Consider the following 24793-nt stretch of genomic DNA (forward strand, 5'->3'; position numbering starts at 1 on the left):
GTTTGTTCCCATTTTATATCTACGTTTTAGTCATGTTTTCATATAAATGAAAAAAAAAAAGCATAACATTGCAAAGTCCTATTCTGCAAATTTTCTCTCCTGCATTATACTAAAGCCATTTTACTGTATTCATGTCCAATCCACTGTTCAATTCATACAGGATCTGCTGCTAAGCATCACTGACTCTTCTTCTCAAGCATTTTCTGTACTATAATATTCCCCATTAAAGATAGTAAAGCCATTGAAATCTGTAAGTTCTGTAAAACTCTGCAAGACATGTAGGGGAAGATTTTCTCAGGAGTAAAGAAGAACTGCGAGAAGAACTGTGATGTATTCCTGGTGCGGTTTTTCCCGCAGCACTTTAGAGCTGTGGAGCGTCCCGTGGGGCCTTAGTCTTAATGTTCTTGCAGCCAAAAAATCTTCACATCATTAAAACATATGAATATCAGTATGGGTACATTGGCTGCTTTACATACTGGGGCTTTCCACCTATAGCAGCCAACAGCCGTCATCACTTTCTGGCAGCTATAAGCAAAAATAAGGCTTCATGCACATGACCCTATGGCATATGGATGGCCTTTGTATACTGACCGTGTTTTTCATGGACTCCTACTCGTGAATCAATGAGCTTGGACAACTGAATAGACATGAATAAGACCTGCTCCAATGCTCCCCTGTCTGAACAGAGTCCCGCCATTCTGCAAGCTATCCTCCCTCTTGTGGATAAAGCATAACTTGCAAAGATTGGAAAAACCCTTTAAGGCTGGAAACGCTGTGATTTTACCACGGAGGAAACGCCATGGGAAAAATTGCAGCGTTATGCAGTAACTGCAAAGTGGATAGGATTTATGCATATCCCATGCCCATTTTGCAGTAAAAACCGCAGCGTGGACATGCTGCGATTTCCAAAACCGGCACAGTTTTGGAAATTGCAGCATGTCAGTTATATCTACGGAAACTACAGCGGCTTCCCCGTAGATATAATGGTAACAGAAAGTCCACAGAGGAAAATTCCACAAACTTTCTATTTTAAAGCGTTGCGAGAAGAACTGTTATGTATTCCTGGCGCGGTTTTTCCCGCAGCACTTTAGAGCTGTGGAGCATCCCGTGGGGCCTTAGCCTTAATGTTTTTGCAGCCAAAAATCTTCACATCATTAAAACATATGAATATCAGAATGGTGTAGTCTGTAAGCAAGGAGCATCACCAGGATCCATGATGTAGTGTCTGTCTAAAGCTCTAAACTGAACATTTGTTGAAACTTTCTAGATTTATGGTTATTTATTTCGTGGAATGGTTTGAGCTTCCATAGTGTTTAAAATTATTAAAGCAATGAGCTGAAGGACTGCAGTAATTCAATCTTGTGAAATGTTTTTGAGACACTAGAAGGTCCTTTTTGAAATCCATTTTAAATTTTACCCAATGTTGACCATAAGAGAATATAAGACGGGGAGTTGTAATGGAATAACACATTTTGTATTACAGTATTACATGCATTGTCATGTTCATCATCCTGCTATAGTATTTTAACCCAAAATTTTAAAGCGCCTTCTAGAAAAAAGAATTGAGAGGCTTACCTGAAATTTTATGTGAAAATTCTAAGGTCAGGCTAAAAAATGTAAGTATTTTCTAATGGCAAGCAGCTGACAAAATGGTCTTTAGTAAAAGCAAATACACAGTCACTTCCTGTAGTTTCATTATACAGTTTTGTTTTGGTAGGTATTTCACATTTCAGATTGTACTAAGTAAGTGGTTTACTTTTGTGACTATCAAACCAGAGCTTCCCTTTATTATGCTATATCGATCTAAACACATATTATTGTCATAACTAATATTGTAACAGTTTAGAGGACAATTAGACTTGTGCTGTGGAAGATCTTAACTGTTTTCCAGTATAGATAATCAATGCAAAGTCACATGAAACCAATTCAACAGAATGACACAACTTTGAAAGGCTGCCATTTATACCTCCCCCAGGCCCCACAAAGTGGCCACACAGATACAAATTGGATATTTTGCATATCCCTGTATGTTAATTCATTGGAAATTCATGTGCTTTCAGAAAGGTGCTTCAAAGAACTCACAAAAGTGGACACATCTGTACATATATATGGGCATGTCCATCCAAGAGGACCATTATAGAAGGACCTGTACTGGCTGCATTCCAGTTATGATTTAGTAAATTCTAATAAGAAATAATATTATTATGTTTTACCTATTGAGCTGTATAGATTTAGAATGTAAAATGTGGCAATGACTTCAAAACAAAATTTCTTTTAGGATGACATTAAGAAAATTATTTACAAATAAAAAAAATTATGAAAAGTATGCAAGCATGCATATAGACTATAATAAAAATTCACACTGGGAGGAACAGTAAATTGAAGTGGGCTAATACATGGTCACGGGTTGTGGGCATCGATGATCCGCCTATATTCAGCAAATTGCTGCCGTCCATGGTTTGCCTCCTCCGGCATTTCGGCAGCTCACAAGCTGTCCTGCTGCTGACCTTGTTCCTCACACCGTGCCTGTGATTGTTCCGGCATCTTAGCAGCTCACTGGGATGCCATATAATGAGCATGTTGTTGGGGTTGATGGGGACAGAAGAGGGGACACAAAAGAATAGGGAAGACAAGGATAGAGGAGAGCTATGAGAAAGAGATAAGGAAAAGGGGAAAAAATATGGCTGTCATGAAGCTGTGCAGTCAAATCTTTCATTAAACGTAACTCCTCCACCTTCTGAAACTAGAGTTCAAGGGAGGGGGGTTCCAGACGTTTGAAGAAGAATTCCTTAGAAATCCAAATAGGAAAAGTCTGGAGGAAACGGTATTTGAAGGAAAGACTTTCATCTTAAAAATAGAAAATCTATTGAATCAGTTAAATGTCCCATGAGACCAGTGTTCGAGGTCATTTTTTAATGGCTTGAAGCAGGGGAGCAAAATTAGCATGGTAAGGCTCCGAGGGGGACTAGTCAGATTTACCCTAAAGTATTTCAAGGAGGAGGTGGCCCAACGAAAAGGGAAGACAGCGGCAAGGGATTCCGCCAGGAGGTAGGAGAGTGACATTTAGAGCCTCAGATTTCTGCAAATTAATTTTGTAGCGCATAACCTAAGCCTCAGACATAAGAGGGCCTAAGAAGTGTCCTGCTCTATCTGAGGCATGTTTTGAAGCTGAAACCTGTGCTAAACAGGTATGTGGGTTTAGGGTTAAAAGCTGAATGAGGAAGTGGATGTTTAGTAGTTTGTTTGTTTTTTCTGTTGTTCTGTGTGTATATATCCTAGAATTAAATCTTTTATCATTTGTAGCTTTTTTTTTTTTTTTTTTTACCTATATAATGTAAGGCGATATAAGAAATCTGTGGGTTTGTGCTATATCTCCTTAATCTTATAATTCCATACAGGACTTCTTGCTTTATCAGGCAGAATCTGTTAACAATTGTGGCATATTCCATAGAGTTTCATATTGAGAAGATATTCTCCACTGGTATGATGGGTGATTGTGCGGAACATAAAGGGCCTATGGCTCCATAATAAGAAAGTGTGTGATCTTCATGTGCATGGGCTCTACTAAAATGTAGATCAGATAATTAAGATATCCACCAAATGTGTGAGAAATGTTCTAAAATGTCAATGGTTAAAATCGTTCAGGTCTGTGTCACTATCCCTCCCAAATGAAGTGCACCAGTCAATGTTTACTACTCCATTTAATTCTCGGTCATATAATATACCAGTCCCTTTTGTAATAGCGTAATAAACAGAGCCCAGTTCATGTATTCTTTTGTGGCTTCACAGCCTTTATAATTATTAGAGCTTAACATTGATCTGTTTCCTCGTTCCGTGCCTAAGGCATCCAAAGCACCTGTGAAAAGCTTGTAAAGTTCAATACTATCTGTTCATTTGTGTGATTGCTTTCATTTGCAGCTAAAAGCTAAAATATTCAATGTACCTCAGCCATGTTAAAGCACAGACAGTTACTGATTTAGTGTACCATTGCGCCTGTGAGAAATGCACATGAGATATTCAATTTACTATATTAACACATTTGCTTTTAATATGATGTTTCAATTTTTAGATAAAAACAATAGCGCTTTATAGCATTTTGGAAAAGACTAAAATGAGGCAAAGGGTTAACACTTCAATATTTTAGATTATTCAATCCACCTATTTTTTAAGGATTTTTTAGCCACACTGTTGGCTAAGCCTTGGCTCAAACAATTGCAGGCTGCTGGTTTGCAACAAGTAGATGTTTCATGGTGACCTAATGTCATTGGCATTTAGTAAAATGTTTCTGGCTCAACCTGACGCCCAAAAAGTAGATGGCAGCTGAGACCTAGTCCTGGATCTGTGCTCATTTACTGAAGTACTTATCTATTATTATTATTATTATTATTATTATTATTATTATTATTGGCCTTAGAGAACTTAATGTAACATATAAGCAGTTCACTGTAAAAATAGCCTTTTTAAGGTTTTGTCCACATACGCATTGTTGCTTCTGTTCATAATGTAAGCCACAATACTGTGCTAGATCTGTTGCTTAACAGACTTTCACTTAAAATGTGGTCCACTGTCTTTTTGATTAAAAAAAAAAAAAAAGCATAAACACGACGTTACATGTGTTGCTTTTTGTTACCCATCAAATGGGTGGAATTTGCAGCAAGCCTCCAATAGGAACCTGCGTTACAACTGTGAACACAACCTAATAATACAGCACCATGTTCTGCAGCACTTTACAATAACCTATGGTGTAAAGGGGTCAGGCCTCGTTCACATCTGTGTCATTAATCTGTTCGGGGAAGTCCGCATGTAGCCCCCCCCCCCCCCCAAACGGACTACCGAATGCATTTGCAAGCAGTGTGCAGTGAAAGCACACGGACCCCATAGACTATAATGTGTCTTCACAAATTACTTTTCTGTCCCCATGACTATGCGTAGATCTTGCGGCAAGCACACGGACCCCATTATAGTCTATGGGGTCCGTGTGCTTTCACTGCACACCGCTTGCAAATGCGTTCGGTACTCCGTTTGGGGGTTTCCCATGCGGACTCCCCGAACGGGTTACCAAACGCAGATGTGAAGCAAGGGTCAGATGTTTTCATTTTATCAGATTTGCTTTCATTTTAGAAGTGTTTTATTCTTTATTCTTTCTTTGTCCCTTTAGGATAATTACACATTTGCACAACCAGGAATTCAGAAGAAAGTGAAAATGCTGGAGGAGCTGGTTAGCCGCATTGATGGTGAGTTGCTTAAAACTGCCCTGGCTTAGTATTGTTATAGTAGCGAGAAATCTTGCTACTCCTATAATAACAGTAAGATGCTGTGCTTGTCTTCCTCAGTTTTTCATACAGATTGTCATCCTTTGTCAGCTTGGTGCATTGTGTTGCTTGAAATTCTTCTAGTATGCATCATTTATAGGGAAGCTAGGAGACCATGAGCATCTCCCATTATTTGTATTAGGCCTGTATAATAAAAATACAATCGCAATCTCCTTGCAGCAATGGAAAGACCAGATACAATGAAACATCATCTATTGTAAGTGAAGTTCGGTGATAGATTACCTTGAGACTCCCCTCCTGATAATGGAGCCTGGTTTTAAGGGTTTCCTTTCATTTTTGTATCTACTTCTGAGGTTATACGTTTTCTATTTCTGCGGTAATATGGAAAATGGCAGTAAAGTTTGAGATAATTTAGTGCGTGTGCAAACATGATTTGTACTTGGACCTCCCTGTTCTTAGAAGAAATCCCTTTGTGAGATGCTGACTGTCATCATGCCATTGCAAAATTTAATTAAAAGAAATTCTACAGATAATGCCTGGCCATTCTTCACATATTCTCTTGATAGTTTGTTAAATTAATGAACAGGGCATTAACAAAGTGATGCCAAGCAGAACTAAGCTTTTTGTGACACTTACTTGTCAATGATGGAGCTGAAAACAAAAATGACTTTTTTCCTGTCTTCTAGAAATAGCTTACAAGAATCTCGTCAAAAGATTAATTCCATCTGTTTTTTTTATTTTATTTTATTTAGTCTAAACTGCCAGATCCAAAAGTAAAGCATTTGCATAGTATAAAGCCCACGTAAATACAAAGCAATTTATGTCCTGAAAATGAACAAAAGCAAAAAAAAACTACAGAAAACAGTCTTCAAACATCACATAAAGATCCTCACCTCTCACTTGGAGAAAAATTGTAATGAATTCTAAAGTAACACAGGCTATAACAACTTTTCATTGACAAAGGAGCTGAAAAATAATTGTTACTCTGTGTATGTTTAATAATGTTGAAGCGATGCCAGCGAATTTCACAAGCCCTTCATTAATGTGTCTAATGTTATGACAATGGAAACTGGCATTGGGACACTGAAGTGAAAAATAAATAACATTATTAAGGCTTGTACAGAAAGATTTAGGACATATCTGGAAAGCAATTATTTAATGGATGGAGGAGTCAGTCAGCTATGTACTTTTATTGTATGTTGTACGGATATTCTGAATATGATTTAGAATTCTCAGTTGAACCCCTTTACACTTTGAGAAGTTCATAGAAGTGTATACCATGTATCTCCTTGTCTTTATTGATCACTTCACATAATTGAAATCTCAGACAAGATCAGCACAAGTATGAGTGCTACACCCAGTGTCTTACTGATGGTTTGTATAGGCACCACTTAAGTTGTCTTCCAAGATAAATAGGAAAACACCGTGACCTTTAAACCTTCAGACTGCTACTGTCATTGGGGTTAAACGTTACATTGTTTATACACTAAAATTACATATTGCATCATATTCGAAATTGTTACAAAATGCTGTTTCACCCAGTAAATGCTTTTGACCTGATATCCCCTTTAAAGGCCAGGCCTTCACAGCCTGTTTTGATGTGTATTTTTAGCCTAAGCCTGAAGTGGATACAAACAAAAGAAGTATTTCATTTATGCTTTTTATCCTTTCAGGATCAACATCTGGCTTTAGTGTAATATAAAAACAATTTTGGTATAGTCCTAGATGCATTTTATAGCCATTACCAGGGCTTGACCCTAAAAGGTTGAGAAGTAGAAAGAAAAGACTTCTACTTTCCTTCTTTGATAGTGCTCTTTTTCTGTTTAAGAAAAATGCCTGAAGATTGTTCTGTGTAAGCCAGGCCTAAACTCGAAGCATCGTTTTGCTGTATTTGCTGGAATTTGGGAATAAATATGTATGCAAAAGACCTGAAGTAGATATGTGAGCCTTATCTGGGTCATTTTCAGCACTGTGCACAATGATTTTTTTTTTTATTCCTACTATATGTATTGTGGGGAATCGCGCAGGTACATGCTTGTAGCAATGCAGGAAACAGGGACACAGACACTGGATTGCACACAAGTTCAGGCTTTATTCGCATGTAACGCATACACTGCTTTTGCAAAGCCACAGGATAAACAAAACAAAATTCTTCTCGGCTGAGAAACTAACTAAAACATAGGGAAACTTTTCCCTGACTATACAGGACACTGGCTACCAGTCTCCCACCTTGGCAACAACAACAGATAGCACAGTACCTGCTTTGGAGGTCCGGTCTGGACAGGTCAGCTCTGTCAGTGTGTTGCCACACTGCTAGTCTTCACACTCAGACTGTTATTAGGGCCTGATTAGTCAGCTGACCTCCCTGGTGTGAATCTTTACCATACACCCTTTAGCTCCCTGACTGGGACATACCTGTCTTCCCACACCACACCCTTCACTCTCTCACAGCATGAACAAGAAGAAATTGGGTAATCTTTCTAAAAAATGTAATGATGCAGGTGTACATTTTCTTTTTTTTAGTGTAACTTAACTCAATTAGGCTTATTCAACATTGGGTCTGAAACTTGAAAATATGGCATTAGAATAAGCATTAAATATACGGCTCCATTCACCAAGTGGAGGCCAAAAGAGTATCCTTTCGACCTTCATCAGGATCCATGCATTTGTCAACCATATGGAAAGAGCAACACACTTATTGTGTATACCTGTTTCCCTTCTCTGTCCTGTCTTTTCTTTTCCTAATTGCCAATCCAAAAAGGCATTGGGTTGTTGGGGAGCTTCTTCTTTGTCCATCTCTCACTACCTACTGAAAGTAAGGCCACAGTAATGGATAATGAGTGGGGAAAGGAGAAGGATCTGGCATCATTAACTCTTTAGATGCTCTGGTGAATAACAACTGTGGTATCTAATTCATTTCAGAGGAAGGGGGATCCTTCTATCATATGCCAACACCACTGCAAAGTTGATTTTTGGGTGCCAATGTCTTAAAGGAGTTTTCCAGGCAAAAAAAAAATCATTTTTCAAAAAAGGTCAATCAGTTCTATTAATAGGTTAGTAAATGCCACCAAATACCTTTAGCATTGTTTTGAGTGATTTCTGGGTTTCTGTGAGCTCCTGGCATCTTCCGTATTTGTTTACCTTCCTATTTTTCTTTACTATGGTTACTACAAGTACCATCATGCCTCACTTCACTTCCCTCTCTGTCACCCCCTCCCTTTCTCATATACTCCCCCTCCCTCTCGCCTCCTCCCATTCTCACCTCCTCCTTTTCTTACACACTCCCCCTTACTCTCTCTCTCACCTTCTCCCTCTCTCACACACTCCCCCCCCCCCCCTTTCATTCCAGAAAATACCTGCATCCTTTGCATTTCAGTATGCCAGTAGATGAACTGGATGCGGAGCGTGACTTCAATTTTGGAAGTGAAGTTACAGTTCCACTCTGAACCAAAAGGAAGGGAAAACAGGTGAGTATTGTGTGCCAGCTTCCCAGCGCCCTTGTACATGCTGGCTTTCTGGCACTATTTCTGGCAAAAGATATGTCAGCCCAGGTCCAGAGGAAATGATAAGTGTGGGGGGTAACATAACGGGTCAGGATATAGATTACACTGAGGACTTGTTACGTCGGCAGAAAGGTAAAAATTGTACCTTCATATATTACTGACAAACTAATAATAATAAGAAGAATAAGAATAATAAATAGATATATTACAAAATTGGAGGGGGGGGGGCAGGGGGGACTTACATAGGAATTCTTGTAGATTAAAGCATAAGAAGATTCCTCCTTTTCTTATGCCTCGTTTTATACAAGCCTTCATTTTAAGGCAAGATAGTCAGAATATGACATAAATCTGCAGGACTCTTATACAATTTGCTGAGTTCCAGCTGCTGCTTATTTCTTGTATCCCAGGATTATACTTTCAGTACGTAAAATCAGCAGTCATTCGATGCATTTCGATCGTTACACCCACCTTGTTAGTTTCTATTCTTTTTGCAAACTATCTTAAGTACTGGACAGCTGCTAGTGAAAACATAATAAAATAGTCCCATGTGTGCTTTTGCCAGTCCATGAAAAATTAAGAGCTTTTGCATCTTTGCTAAAGTATAGATTTTGCACTACACTTTTACTTGTTTAGTTGGAGATGAATATTTGTACAAGAACTGTAAATCCAGATTAAAACGTCCTCAGCATTTACTCTCCCTATTAAGTCTGTAATTTTTATGAGTTCCTATGAGAGTTTGCCTTCTTTATTTTGTATTCCTATTGTATATCCTCGGCTCTCTGTTTAGTGTACTCAGATTTGGAGCACAGAAAGAGCACTAGAGCTATTTGTACTTAAATGACACCCAGCTGAACCAGTCAAATAAAACGTTGCCAGTCAGATATTCCATTAACTAGCAAACAAGCAATTCAATCAAGTATTTAAAGTGCTTGTTAGCAGTGAACAACTGTTTTCAGTCTTGAAATGTTCAGTAGCATCTTTATTTACATTGATAGCTGAATGCCTTTTTCTCATTTAGCAAGGCATCCCAGTTTTAAATAATTTCTTAAAGTCAGCTTTGGGAATTATGCGTCTTGGACAGATGAGCTGGTTACTTTACATGCTTACGTGATTATTTCCTTGCTCTCCTTTATAACCATTGGCATGCCGGTGGATTTCATGTGTATCTAGCAAAAACAAGGTTAAGCAATGTTTTAACCTTTGTCTCTCCATCCTTTACTCTTTCAAATATGTTGCACTTTGCACAAGCTCAGTGTAGCAAATTGGCTCTTGGAAAAATTGGAATCCATTGAGGACTCTTGTATCCAAGTTCTGCAGATGTTAGACATTTGGCGATGTTCTTGTTTGGCTCCATCTGTACATTTGTCAGCTGATTGAAGCGTATCTGGTAATTATGTTACATTCCAACTCAATGACACAAATGTTTTGGGCATACTTCCTCTTTTTTTAGGTATGCTAAGCAAAATGTAAGTCATACCTATAATTTCACTGGCATATTTGAAATGGATTGAAGAATATATTTTTGAGAATTACATTTGAGTATTTACAGTGAATGTATATTTGAAATATAAATGTTCAGCTAATTGATTTATTGCCTCATTCTGTGCAGTGCTACAGTCTTATATTGAAGATAAAGCAATGTCAAAAAAGCTCCCTCACAATATAGCAGGGTGTATCTTTTCAAGCAGCTTTCACTTCCTCCCCTTTCCATAGACCTTTATGTAAAAAGTAACAATCTGATAAGTGGAGAAGGAAACACATTTCTATAATAGGATATATTGCAAAGTTTCTTATATTCACTTGCACTATTCAATGAGTTGTTTCATAATTGGAGGTATGCCTTGAGGTTTTCCTCTGGGGAAAAAATAAAATTTACAAACAACCTCACTGTCTTTTAGAATATCTTGTGATCAAACATAAAAACAGTGTTACCCACCTCTCTTGCACTCCGGCACAGCTCCCTGCTGGCTCTTCTGGCTGACATCAGGGACTGGCTGTTGTCATTTGACAGTGAGGCCCAATCAGCGGTCCCTGATATGAGCCAGAAGCATCGAAGACAGCAGGTATTTGATATGGAGCCCAGGATAGGTGAGTAACACCAATTTTGTTACGTTTGATCACCTCCACTAATTATACTCTGGAGTCTGAAAAGACCCACAGTATAATATTACCAGTTTCGCTTCGGCCCAACAAAAACCCCGGGTGAACCACATGAAACACATTTCACAGGGTTCACCCAACACTACATCGTACTATAATAGAGATGTGGTTTAAAAGGGCCGTCACCTAAATAATCGCCAGGTAAATTACCTGATTAATCTGATTGATTTAGGTCATAATCATCCAGCCCTACTTTACATTACACTCGAGGTAGGTGGTAACCCATTTTAGTAGAAGTCAGTGACAGAAGTTGATAATTGCTATCACCAAAATAATACATGAGAATTATGTCTTCCCTATGTTAATATTTCATTCCTGTAAGTTGGGGTTAATCTAGTATCTGTATTCTGTCATCCAGGGGAGCAAATAGGAAATAAATTTTAAACGTACTCTTATGTTTCATCCACCAAACACAAAGCAACAGGAACATTTCAGTTTGTATTTTCCCAGGGTTCTGTTTAGTTCTGGAGGTTTTTGTTGCTGTCAATCTCCTACCTTTTTCACAGACATCTACAATAAGATATCTCATGTTGTTCTGTTAGATGTCACCTTTTCCATGTTTTCAATGATAAGCAAGAGGCGTTTATCTGCAGTTCTCACTTTGTTTAGCAGTTGGTGTTTTGTGTCGTAGTTTTGTGCATTTTCAATACAATTAAAGAATATGTTACTTCCTGTAGTAACAGTTTCAGTTAAATAAGTTGTGCCCTTAAATTGCAGCTTTATTTGGTGCTAAACGTTACACATATTCATTGCCCAGCTAGTAGAAGAAAACACGAGAGGAACATCCATTTTGGACCTAGTCCTAACCAACAAAGAGCACATGGTTGAGGGACTACGGGTAGCAGGGACACTGGGATTCAGCGATCATGCTATACTTGAGTTTGGGGTTGCAAGAAGAAGAAGACCTGAGAAGACACAGACTTCAAGGCTCGACTTTAGCAGGGCAGACTTCAAGAGCCTGAAGGCAAGGGTTAGCAGAATTCCATGGTGCAAAATTCTTAAGCACAAAAATGCACATGAAGGGTGGGAAATCTTCCGTAGGGAAATCATTAAAGCACAGGAACTAACAATACCTAGAAGGAAGAAAAATGGGAAGCACCTAAAAATATCAGGATGGATGACCAAAAAATTACATAACCTGCTAAAAAGGAAAAAGGAAGCATACAAAAAGTGGAAGATGGGAACTATACCTAAGGAAGAGTACACAGCAGTCTGCAGACTCTGCAAGACATGCATCAAAGGAGCTAAGGCTGAACACGAATTGAAGCTTACAAAAGAGGCAAAGAGTAAGGTAAAAGGATTTTGGGGATATGTTAAAAGCAAAAGAAAAGTGAAGGAGACCATTGGAGTCCTGAAAAATGACAAAGGAGAAACAGTTAACATGGTGGAACAGCAGGTGGAGCTACTAAATTCATATTTTGTATCCGTCTTCTCCCAAGAAACTAATGGAAATATCGACATTAATGGAGATGAGGGGAAGGAGGACTCCAAACTGACTATAAGCGAAGGTCTGGTAAGAGAGCACTTAGCCAAGTTACAGGAAACCAAGTCCCCAGGACCAGATGATTTACACCCTAGAGTCCTGAAAGAGATAGCAGAGGAAATAACAGAACCCCTTGCTATAATCTTCAGTAAGTCATGGGAAACAGGAGTGGTCCCTTTAGATTGGAAAAGGGCAAATGTTGTCCCCATCTACAAAAAGGGGAAAAGGGACGATCCAGGAAATTACAGGCCGGTAAGTCTGACCTCGATAGCAGGAAAAATCTTTGAGCAAATTGTCAAGGAACATTTACTTCGGTACCTGGAAGGGAAGGCATTAATTAACCAGAGCCAGCACGGCTTTATGACCAATAAATCTTGTCAGACTAACCTGATTTCCTTCTACAACAAAATCACTGAATGGTTGGACCAAGGGAATGCCGTGGACATAGTATATCTTGACTTCAGTAAGGCATTTGATAAAGTATCACATAACCTTCTTATTGAAAAAATGATTAAGTATGGCTTTGACAAAAAATCAGTTAGGTGGATTCACAACTGGCTTAATGATCGGGCACAACGAGTAATACTAAATGGCTACACATCGAACTGGAAGAAAGTCAAAAGTGGGGTGCCGCAGGGCTCTGTTCTGGGCCCAGTACTTTTTAATATCTTTATAAATGATCTGGACGATGGAATTATTGGGGAACTCATAAAATTTGCAGATGATACGAAGATAGGAGGAATAGCCAACACTAGAGAGGAGAGAGTGTATTCAAAAGGACTTAGACACACTGGAACAATGGGCTGAGGCGAACAAAATGGTATTTAACAGGGACAAATGCAAAGTTCTACATCTGGGTAACAGAAATGTAAAAAACATATATAGTATGGGAGGAATAGAACTAAGTGATAGCATAGGGGAAAAGGACTTGGGAATAATAGTAGATCACAAATTCAACATGAGCCAACAGTGCGGTGCTGCTGCAAAAAAGGCTAATAAAATTCTGGGATGTATTAAGACAAGCATTGAATCTAGATCAAGAGAGGTCATTATTCCGCTGTACTCTTCCCTGGTCAGACCACACCTGGAATACTGTGTACAGTTCTGGGCGCCTCAATTCAAGAAAGACATCGATATATTGGAGCAAGTCCAGAGAAGAGCAACCAAAATGGTGGAAGGTCTGCAAACCATGTCCTATGAGGAGCGGCTAAAAGAACTGGGATTGTTTAGTTTGCAGAAGAGAAGGCTGAGGGGAGATTTAATAGCAGTCTACAAATATCTGAAAGGTAGTCACAGTGCAGAGGGATCTCCCCTATTCTCATTAGCACAAGGAAGTACAAGAAGCAATGGGATGAAACTAAAGGCAAAGAGATACAGATTAGACATTAGGAAAAACTTTCTGACAGTGAGGGTAGTGAGAGAGTGGAATAGGCTGCCACGGGAGGTGGTGGGCGCTCCATCAATGGAAATCTTCAAGCGGAATCTGGATAAACATATAGCTGGGATGATTTAGGAAAACCTGCACTTGCAGGGGGTTGGACCCGATAGCCCTTGAGGTCCCTTCCAACTCTACCATAAGAATAAGAATAAAAGAATACATATTTTTAAGAAATCGTGTTATATAACAGGGTTTGGAACTCTCTTTGCTGGAAAATTTGCTTGATCATATTAACATGTGAGCAGTCATTGCTTGCAAAGACTGAAATGAATATGTCTGATAACACTATTCAAATATCCATGGCACAATTTGTAAAATCATCTCAAAGGTTCTTTGAGTTTTATACCTATATTACCATAAATGATGCAGAATAATTTTGGTAACTTTTTTTATGCTGACTAGGTATCCGTACGGGGGTGTGTGTGTGTGTGTGTGTGTGTGTGTGTGTGTTTTATACCATGGAGCCTGTTCTTGAGTTTCTATTGTGTTTCTACTACTTTTAGGATGTTTCTGCATTCTGATAGCTTGACCTGGTTTAGATTTGGGTATACAAAGTTTTCCAGTTCATGTACAGGGAGCACTGAAGTAAGTTCTGTAGAAAGCTTGGATGTATAATTATGTATTTAAGATATACACAGTTCATTGATGCAGAGAAATAGTTTAAGATGTTGTAATCAAAAGTTAAATCCCTTCAATAGGAGTAGAAAAGCTTCTAATGCATGGGTGCCTTGATTGTCATTTACTGATATAGTGATTTCCAAGCAACGCTCTATTTATCTACAGTTCACAGGGGAAAGGGAATTTATCAGTTGCATTTAATTCATTTTAATTTTTTTGATTAAGATATTTTCCTTAAAATTACATGAACGTTTTACTTTTTTTTTTTTTTTTTTTTTTTTTTTTTTTTTTTTTTTTTTTTTTACCCTTGTGATGCTTAGTAGAGATGAGCGAACACTAAAATGTTCGAGGTTCGAAATTCGATTCGAACAGCCGCTCAATGTTCGTGTGTTCGAACGGGTTTCGAACCCCATTATAGTCTATGGGGAACAGATACTCGTTAAGGGGGAAACCCAAATCCGTGTCTGGAGGGTCACCAAGTCCACTATGACACCCCAGGAAATGATGCCAACACCTCTGGAATGACACTGGGACAGCAGGGGAAGCATGTCTGGGGGCATCTAACACACCAAAGACCCTCTATTACCCCAACATCACAGCCTAACAACTACACACTTTACACACTCAATACCACCTCTCTGACAGTAGGAAAACACCTTGAAACATGTGTATTTGGCACTTGCAGTGAGGAGAGCTTGTCACCAGCAGTGAATTTGGCCCTTGTAGTAAGTTGAGGTTGGCACCAACATTTGTTTTGAAAATCAGGGTGGATTGAGCCTCTAACCAGCAGAGTTTGGGCAAATTCATGGTGGAGGGAGCCTCTAAACACCCCAGTTTGGGCAAATTCATGGTGGAGGGAGCCTCTAAAAACCCCAGTTTGGACCAATTCATGGTGGAGGGAGCCTCTAACCAGCCCAGTTTGGGCAAATTCATGGTGGAGGGAGCCTCTAAAAAACCCAGTTTGGACCAATTCATGGTGGAGGGAGCCTCTAACCAGCCCAGTTTGGGCAAATTCATGGTGGAGGGAGCCTCTAACCAGCCCAGTTTGGACCAATTAATGGTGGAGGGAGCCTCTAACCAGCCCAGTTTGGACCAATTAATGGTGGAGGGAGCCTCTAACCAGCCCAGTTTGGACCAATTAATGGTGGAGGGAGCCTCTAACCACCCCAGTTTGGACCAATTCATGGTGGAGGGAGCCTCTAAACAGCCAAGTTTGGACCAATTCATGGTGGAGGGAGCCTCTAAAAACCCCAGTTTGGACCAATTCATGGTGGAGGGAGCCTCTAACCAGCCCAGTTTGGGCAAATTCATGGTGGAGGGAGCCTCTAAACAGGCCAGTTTGGGCAAATTCATGGTGGAGGGAGCCTCTAACCAGCCCAGTTTGGACCAATTAATGGTGGAGGGAGCCTCTAACCAGCCCAGTTTGGACCAATTCATGGTGGAGGGAGCCTCTAAACAGCCAAGTTTGGACCAATTCATGGTGGAGGGAGCCTCTAAAAACCCCAGTTTGGACCAATTCATGGTGGAGGGAGCCTCTAACCAGCCCAGTTTGGGCAAATTCATGGTGGAGGGAGCCTCTAAACAGGCCAGTTTGGGCAAATTCATGGTGGAGGGAGCCTCTAACCAGCCCAGTTTGGACCAATTAATGGTGGAGGGAGCCTCTAAACAGCCAAGTTTTGGGAAGTTCATGGTGGAGGGAGCCTCTAACCAGCCCAGTTTGGACCAATTCATGGTGGAGGGAGCCTCTAAACAGCCCAGTTTGGGCAAATTCATGGTGGAGGGAGCCTCTAAAAAACCCAGTTTGGACCAATTCATGGTGGAGGGAGCCTCTAACCAGCCCAGTTTGGACCAATTAATGGTGGAGGGAGCCTCTAAACAGCCAAGTTTGGACCAATTCATGGTGGAGGGAGCCTCTAAAAACCCCAGTTTGGACCAATTCATGGTGGAGGGAGCCTCTAACCAGCCCAGTTTGGGCAAATTCATGGTGGAGGGAGCCTCTAAACAGCCCAGTTTGGGCAAATTCATGGTGGAGGGAGCCTCTAACCAGCCCAGTTTGGACCAATTAATGGTGGAGGGAGCCTCTAACCAGCCCAGTTTGGACCAATTAATGGTGGAGGGAGCCTCTAAACAGCCAAGTTTTGGGAAATTCATGGTGGAGGGAGCCTCTAACCAGCCCAGTTTGGACCAATTCATGGTGGAGGGAGCCTCTAAACAGCCCAGTTTGGGCAAATTCATGGTGGAGGGAGCCTCTAAAAAACCCAGTTTGGACCAATTCATGGTGGAGGGAGCCTCTAACCAGCCCAGTTTGGACCAATTAATGGTGGAGGGAGCCTCTAAACAGCCAAGTTTGGACCAATTCATGGTGGAGGGAGCCTCTAAAAACCCCAGTTTGGACCAATTCATGGTGGAGGGAGCCTCTAACCAGCCCAGTTTGGGCAAATTCATGGTGGAGGGAGCCTCTAAACAGCCCAGTTTGGGCAAATTCATGGTGGAGGGAGCCTCTAACCAGCCCAGTTTGGACCAATTAATGGTGGAGGGAGCCTCTAACCAGCCCAGTTTGGACCAATTCATGGTGGAGGGAGCCTCTAACCAGCCCAGTTTGGACCAATTAATGGTGGAGGGAGCCTCTAAACAGCCAAGTTTTGGGAAATTCATGGTGGAGGGAGCCTCTAACCAGCCCAGTTTGGACCAATTCATGGTGGAGGGAGCCTCTAAACAGCCAAGTTTTGGGAAATTCATGGTGGAGGGAGCCTCTAACCAGCCCAGTTTGGACCAATTAATGGTGGAGGGAGCCGCTAAACAGCCCAGTTTGGGCAAATTCATGGTGGAGGGAGCCTCTAAACAGCCCAGTTTGGACCAATTCATGGTGGAGGGAGCCTCTAAAAAACCCAGTTTGGACCAATTCATGGTGGAGGGAGCCTCTAAACAGCCCAGTTTGGGCAAATTCATGGTGGAGGGAGCCTCTAACCAGCAGAGTTGTGGGAAAGCAGGGTGGAGGGAGCCTCTAACCAGCAGAGTTGGTGGAAATCAGGGTGGAGGGAGCCTCTAACCAGCAGAGTTGGGGGAAATCATGTTGGAGGGAGCCTAGTATTAGCAGAATTGTGCAACGCTTATGGTGGATGAGTATGAGGATGCGGAGGAATTGGAGAGGTTGAGTACAGACATGGAGTTTCATGTTGGGGTGCTTTACACAGGTGGGCACAAAAATGACGGCTCTACCCAGTGGTGGTTCATTTTTATCAAAGTGAGCCGGTCGGCACTCTCAGCTGACAGACGGGTGCGCTTGTCAGTGATGATGCCACCGGCTGCACTGAACACCCTCTCAGATAGGACGCTGGCGGCAGGACAGGACAGCACCTCCAAGGCATATAGGGCAAGTTCAAGCCACAGGTCCAACTTCGACACCCAATACGTGTAGGGCGCAGAGGGGTCGGAGAGGACAGGGCTGTGGTCGGAAAGGTATTCCCGCAACATGCGCCTATACTTCTCACGCCTGGTGACACTAGGACCCTCCGTGGCGGCACTTTGGCGAGGGGGTGCCATCAAGGTGTCCCAGACCTTAGACAGTGTGCCCCTCGTTTGTGTGGACCGGTGAGAACTTGGTTGCCTACTGGAGGAACTGCCCTCCCTGCCGCCAACGTCACATGCTGGAAACATCTCCATCATATTCTGCACCAATTGCCTGTGGCAAGCATTGATGCGATTGGCCCTCCCCTCTACCGGAATAAAAGACGAGATGTTGTTTTTATACCGGGGGTCAAGGATAGCAAAGATCCAGTACTGGTTGTCCTCCATGATTTTGACAATACGCTTGTCGGTTGTAAAGCACCCCAACATGAACTCAGCCATGTCTGCCACAGTGTTAGTTGGCATGACTCCTCTGGCCCCACCGGAAAGTTCAATCTCCATTTCCTCCTCATCCTCCATGTCTACCCATCCGCGCTGCAACAATGGGACGATTCGAAGTTGCCCGGAAGCCTCCTGTATCACCATCACATCATCGGACAACTCTTCTTCCTCCTCCTCCTCCTCCTCCTCCTCCATTAAACGCAGTGAAGCGGACAGATGTGTGGACCTACTCTCCAGCTGTGACGGATCGGATGCTATCCCTAACTCCTCTGTGTGATCTGAGTTATCCCTGATGTCAATCAGGGATTCTCTCAGAACACACAAGAGCGGGATTGTAAGGCTCACCATCGCATCCTCAGAGCTCACCCTCCTTGTGGACTCCTCAAAGACCCGTAGGATGTCACAAAGGTCTCTCATCCATGGCCACTCATGGATGTGAAACTGAGGCAGCTGACTTTGTGGCACCCTAGGGTTTTGTAGCTGGTATTCCATCAAAGGTCTCTGCTGCTCAACCACTCTATTCAACATCTGAAACGTTGAGTTCCAGCGTGTGGGGACGTCGCACAAAAGCCGGTGTTGTGGCACATGCAGGCGTTGCTGGAGAGATTTTAAGCTAGCAGCGGCTACTGTCGACTTGCGAAAGTGGGCGCACATGCGCCGCACTTTCACCAGTAGCTCTGGAACATTGGGGTAGCTCTTTAGGAAACGTTGCACCACTAGGTTGAAGACGTGGGCCAGGCATGGAACATGTTGGAGTCCGGCAAGCTCCAGAGCTGCTACCAGGTTCCGGCCGTTATCACAAACGACCATGCCTGGGCCCAGGTGCAGCGGCTCAAACCATCCGTCTCATCGAGGAGGGCATCCCTCACCTCGGAGGCAGTGTGCTGTCTGTCCCCCAAGCTGATCAGCTTCAGCACAGCCTGCTGACGTCTACCAACGCCAGTGCTGCAACGTTTCCAACTCGTAGCTGGGGTCAATCTAACAGCGGAGGAGGAGGCGGTGGCGGAGGAGGAGGCGGTGGCGGAGGAGGAGGCGGTAGAGGAGGAGGAGGAGGGGGGTGTTCTTCTCGTGTCCCTGCCAGGAATGTTAGGCGGGGAGACGAGGTACACCGGGCCAGTTTGGGAAGCAGTCCCAGCCTCAACTACATTCACCCAGTGTGCCGTCAGTGAAATGTAGCGTCCCTGTCCGCATGCACTTGTCCACGCGTCGGTGGTCAAGTGGACCTTTGTGCAAAGCGCGGAACTAAGGGCCCGCCTGATGTTGAGTGACACGTGCTGGTGCAAGGCGGGGACGGCACACCGGGAGAAGTAGTGACGGCTAGGGACGGCATAGCGAGGTGCCGCAGTTGCCATCAGGTCCAGGAAGGCGGGAGTTTCAACAAGCCGGAACGCCAACATCTCCTGGGCCAGCAGTTTAGCGATGTTGGCGTTCAAGGCTTGCGCGTGTGGGTGGTTAGCAGTGTATTTCTGCCGCCGCTCCAATGTCTGAGAGATGGTGGGTTGTTGTAAAGAAACGCCTGATGGTGCCTTTGATGGTGCAGGAGAAGGAGATAAGACAGGACCAGGGGAGGATGAGGTAGAAGTCAACAAAGTGGCGGAGGCAGATGAAGTGGTGTCCTGGCTCGTCCTCTGGAGTGCATCGCCAGCACAGTCAGCAGTGGCAGTGGCAGAGGCAGAGGCAGTGGCAGTGGCGTGAACGGCAGGCGGCCTTTGTCCTGCCGTTGCTGCCTGCCACTGATTCCAGTGCTTGGATTCCAAATGACGGCGCATTGAAGTGGTGGACAGGTTGCTCTTCTCAGAGCCCCTAATCAATTTCGAGAGGCAAATTGTGCAGACAACACTATATCTGTCCTCGGCGCATTCCTTGAAAAAACTCCACACCTTCGAGAAACGTGCCCTCGAGGTGGGAGTTTTTCGGGGCTGGGTACGAACTGGAACATCTTGGGAGATTCCGGGTGTGGCCTGGCTTCGCCTAAGCTGCTGACCTCTGCCTCTGCCTCTAGCTACCCTTTTTGGTGCTGCACCTGCCTCAACATCCACACTACTTTCCCCGCTTGACATCCCCCCTGTCCAGGTCGGGTCAGTGTCCTCATCATCCACCACTTCCTCTTCCAACTCCTGTCTCATCTCCTCCTCCCGCACAATGCGCCGGTCAACTGGATGCCCTGATGGCAACTGCGTCACATCATCGTCGATGAGGGTGGGTTGCTGGTCATCCACCACCAAATCGAACGGAGATGGAGGAGACTCTAGTGTTTGAGCATCTGGACACAGATGCTCCTCTGTTAGGTTCGTGGAATCGTGACGTGGAGAGGCAGGTTGAGGGACAATGAAAGGAGCGGAGAACAGCTCTGGGGAGCAGGGACAGTTTGGGTTATTGTTCTGTAAAGCTTCGGAATTTTGGGAGGAAGGAAGACAAGACTGTTGGGTAATAGGAGGAGAGGAGGCAGAGTCTGACTGGCTGCTGGACAATGTGCTGTAAGCGTTCTCTGACAGCCATTGCAAGACCTGTTCCTGGTTCTCGGGCCTACTAAGGTTTGTACCCTGCAGTTTAGTTAATGTGGCAAGCAACCCTGGCACTGTGGAGTGGCGCAATGCTTGCTGCCCCACAGGAGTAGGCACGGGACGCCCTGTGGCTTCACTGCTACCTTGCTCCCCAGAACCATTCCCCCGACCTCGCCCACGGCCTCGTCCACGTCCCTTTCCGGGAGCCTTGCGCATTTTGAATTCCTAGTTAGAAATTGGCACTGTATACCAGTAGTAAAAATTGTGGGTGCACGTAACCCCAATATATTCTTTGAATTCCCAGTCAGAAACTGGCACTATATGGCAGTAGCAAGAAATGAGGGTATTTGTATTCCCAATATACTCTTTGAATTCCCAGTCAGACAATGGCACTGTATACCAGTAGTAAAAATTGTGGGTGCACGTAACCCCAATATATTCTTTGAATTCCCAGTCAGAAACTGGCACTATATGGCAGTAGCAAGAAATGAGGGTATTTGTATTCCCAATATACTCTTTGAATTCCCAGTCAGACAATGGCACTGTATACCAGTAGTAAAAATTGTGGGTGCACGTAACCCCAATATATTCTTTGAATTACCAGTCAGAAACTGGCACTATATGGCAGTAGCAAGAAATGAGGGTATTTATAACCCCAATATATTCTTTGAATTCCCAGTCAGACAATGGCACTGTATACCAGTAGTAAAAATTGTGGGTGCACGTAACCCCAATATATTCTTTGAATTCCCAGTCAGACACTGGCACTATATGGCAGTAGCAAGAAATGAGGGTATTTGTATTCCCAATATACTCTTTGAATTCCCAGTCAGACAATGGCACTGTATACCAGTAGTAAAAATTGTGGGTGCACGTAACCCCAATATATTCTTTGAATTCCCAGTCAGACACTGGCACTATATGGCAGTAGCAAGAAATGAGGGTATTTGTATTCCCAATATATTCTTTGAATTCCCAGTCAGACAATGGCACTGTATACCAGTAGTAAAAATTGTGGGTGTATATAGCCCCAATTCTATTGCTAGGGGACTTGCAGGGTATTTCTGGGGTGAAGGTGGGGGGGCACACCGTTGGAACGGGTATCGGGGTATATATCGGGTATACGGGAATACACTGACAGTGTATTCCATTCAGGATCCTGGGAAAGCTGGGTTGCGGCGATTGAGCCCGTCAGTGCCACGTTACACTGACAAGCTTCTCCCTGGAATTTAGCTCTTATAAGAGCTGTTGGTTGTCTTCTCCTTCCTATCCTAGCCTGTCCCTGCCTACCCAGAATCTAAGCCCTAGCTAGCTGGACGGAAACCTCCATCCTCGGTGAATTGCAAGCTCAGAATGACGCGAAGCTGAGCGTCGCTGTTCTTTTAAATTAGAGGTCACATGTTTTCGGCAGCCAATGGGTTTTGCCTACTTTTTTCAACGTCACCGGTGTCGTAGTTCCTGTCCCACCTACCCTGCGCTGTTATTGGAGCAAAAAAGGCGCCAGGGAAGGTGGGAGGGGAATCGAGTAATGGCGCACTTTACCACGCGGTGTTCGATTCGATTTGAACATGCCGAACAGCCTAATATCCGATCGAACATGAGTTCGATAGAACACTGTTCGCTCATCTCTAATGCTTAGCAATGAAATGTGCTTTGTGTTAGAATGATCATTACATGTTATAACCTGCACTTTTCCAGTTTATTATACCTGCCATTTACTGAAACTGTAGGTGTTATTTATATTACAAGGACCTGTAACAACTAGGGCAAGATGTAGATGCAATTCAGTTTTTATAGAATACTGTCCGTCAGTAGTATATGTTGCTAGGCTTTACTGACCTATACTGTATAAAGGATGTCATTGTATGTATTTACACTGACATCTATCAGAGGTACCGAACTTCTGATAGATGTCACTGTAAATGCATACAGTCACATCCGCTTCTATCTGTCAGAAGTGTTTTCATTGCACATGGCAAGCAGCCACTACAAGCCTCAGCTTGATCACACAGTTACTAAAATCTCTGAATGACACTATGTAGCACAGTTCCTATATTAAAGGGAGTCTACCACTACCAAATTGCTGCTAAACCACTTATATTCTATTATAGAGGTGGTTACTGACAGCTTTTAAATGCCTTTTTAATGAGTAGCAGAAAAGAATGGAAGACTCTAGGAAAATACTACTACAAATACCTAGAGCAGTGAATGAGTGTGCAGACCTAGGCTCTCTTGAAGAGATGTCTGAAGCTCTGTTCTATTAATAAGGCAGGCCCTATTCTGCACCGTGATATCGGAACAGAATGGATGGAGGCCCCCATAGAAGTAAAGGCATCACAGAAGGCACTCTGATGTCACTCCAAGTATTATCCAAATGCATTACACTATACAAAGCATTGAAAAAATATATATAAAGTCTTGCACAAACTTATTCACTCTTAAAGGGGTTGTCCAGTCTCAATAATCCTATCTATACTGGTAGCTTATGTAAATTGAAGACTTTTTCCTAAATATATTGCTTTAGAAATCCAGCTTCATTTGCCTGTTATGTGACCTTATTTGTTTACACAGCATTACCATAACCACGGACCTGTGAGATAGGACAAGTGATGTCACTTGTCTGCTGGCAGGACAATCCGTTCAGCTAACTGCAGTTTCTCTGATAAAGCCAAGTCTGTTATCTCTCTATATAAACACACAGATAACACTAAGCTCCTTCTCTACAAGCATTTGCATATTATCTGATGTGCATAAGTATTGTGATACTTTTCAGGCCCGTTTAGCAGAACAGGGGGTGGAGGGGGAAATACAGGAAGTGAGAAGAAGAGATAGCATCAGACTGCTGAAAGAAGGAGATGGGAAAACTGCTTTAAAAATAAATAGGATACAAAATCAAGGGTAAAGTCACAAAAAATGTACATAATACCTCACATTAAGGATATGAGAAAAAATGTACAATAGTAACAAAACAGTAAAATCTAAATGTCATATACAATGGATCCAGACAAGTCAGGAAAGGATTCACATCCCAAAACAAGTTTTGCATGTACTTTCTCAAGGAGATTGGCACCTTATAAAAACATGCATTGTGTCTACAATCCGTTTCCTCGCTGGTCTGTATCTATTCTAAATGGTATTTCGACATTATTATCTTGTTACTATTGTACACTTTTCCCCTTACCCTAATATAATAACTTGAGCTACTTACATGTTTGTGAATTGCCCTTTTGGTTGGGGCAAATGGACGAATATGTTTGTGTAAGATTTTAAATATGTTTTTAAAAGTTATATAGCTTTAATAAAGGTGATACTGTAGCTTTGTAAATTTGTTCTCATGTGTTTTAATTTTTATTATAAGTGAGACCTGAACTGTAACTGTTGTATATTTATTAATATTCTATTAAAAATACAAATTTTGCCCTCTCACTAGTGTCTGCATATTGAGATTACAGTATAGTTTATTAAGGATTATACCAAGAAATAGCATTTCTGTCTGGAGTGTTGGTGCTGCTGGTTTCACTTTACATACTCAGTGGGCGTTAATAGGACTATAATGCCCATATCATCTCTACTTGCAAATAATCTCGAGCAGCAGAAACTAAGCTGCACTCACTAGAGCAGTGCTACCTCAGTGGTACTGTTGGCCATTTAGTGCCCCCCCCATGATAAAATTGATGTTTTGGTTTATTTAATATTATATTTTAATCATATAATGGCATATAGAATGCCTGATTATATACATATAATATTTCTATGTAATTATTTAAGGAATTTATTTATTGCTAGAAATTAATTATTTACTTCTGTGGTGGACTGCTTAATAAACTTTACGTGGTCAGCTGAATGGATGTAATTAGGAATGTTGACACTATACAAAAGAGTAAAAATAAATGAATGTATATTAAAATACTGCATTCAAGAAAAATGTTAGTACATGTATATGTGAATTTCTCCTATACGTATCT

General features: G+C 42.3%; 1 protein-coding gene across 1 annotated transcript in view; it reads left to right on the forward strand.

Moving 5' to 3' along the window:
- Positions 1-24793, forward strand: part of TBC1D22A (TBC1 domain family member 22A) — a 352669-nt gene that overhangs the window by 150522 nt on the left and 177354 nt on the right. Inside the window, exon 11 of the mRNA XM_075274179.1 lies at positions 5159-5234. Coding sequence (XP_075130280.1) covers positions 5159-5234 — 76 coding nt within the window. The remainder of the gene's footprint in view (positions 1-5158; positions 5235-24793) is intronic.

This window comes from Leptodactylus fuscus, chromosome 5, assembly GCF_031893055.1.
Source record: "Leptodactylus fuscus isolate aLepFus1 chromosome 5, aLepFus1.hap2, whole genome shotgun sequence".
Lineage (NCBI taxonomy): Eukaryota > Metazoa > Chordata > Amphibia > Anura > Leptodactylidae > Leptodactylus > Leptodactylus fuscus.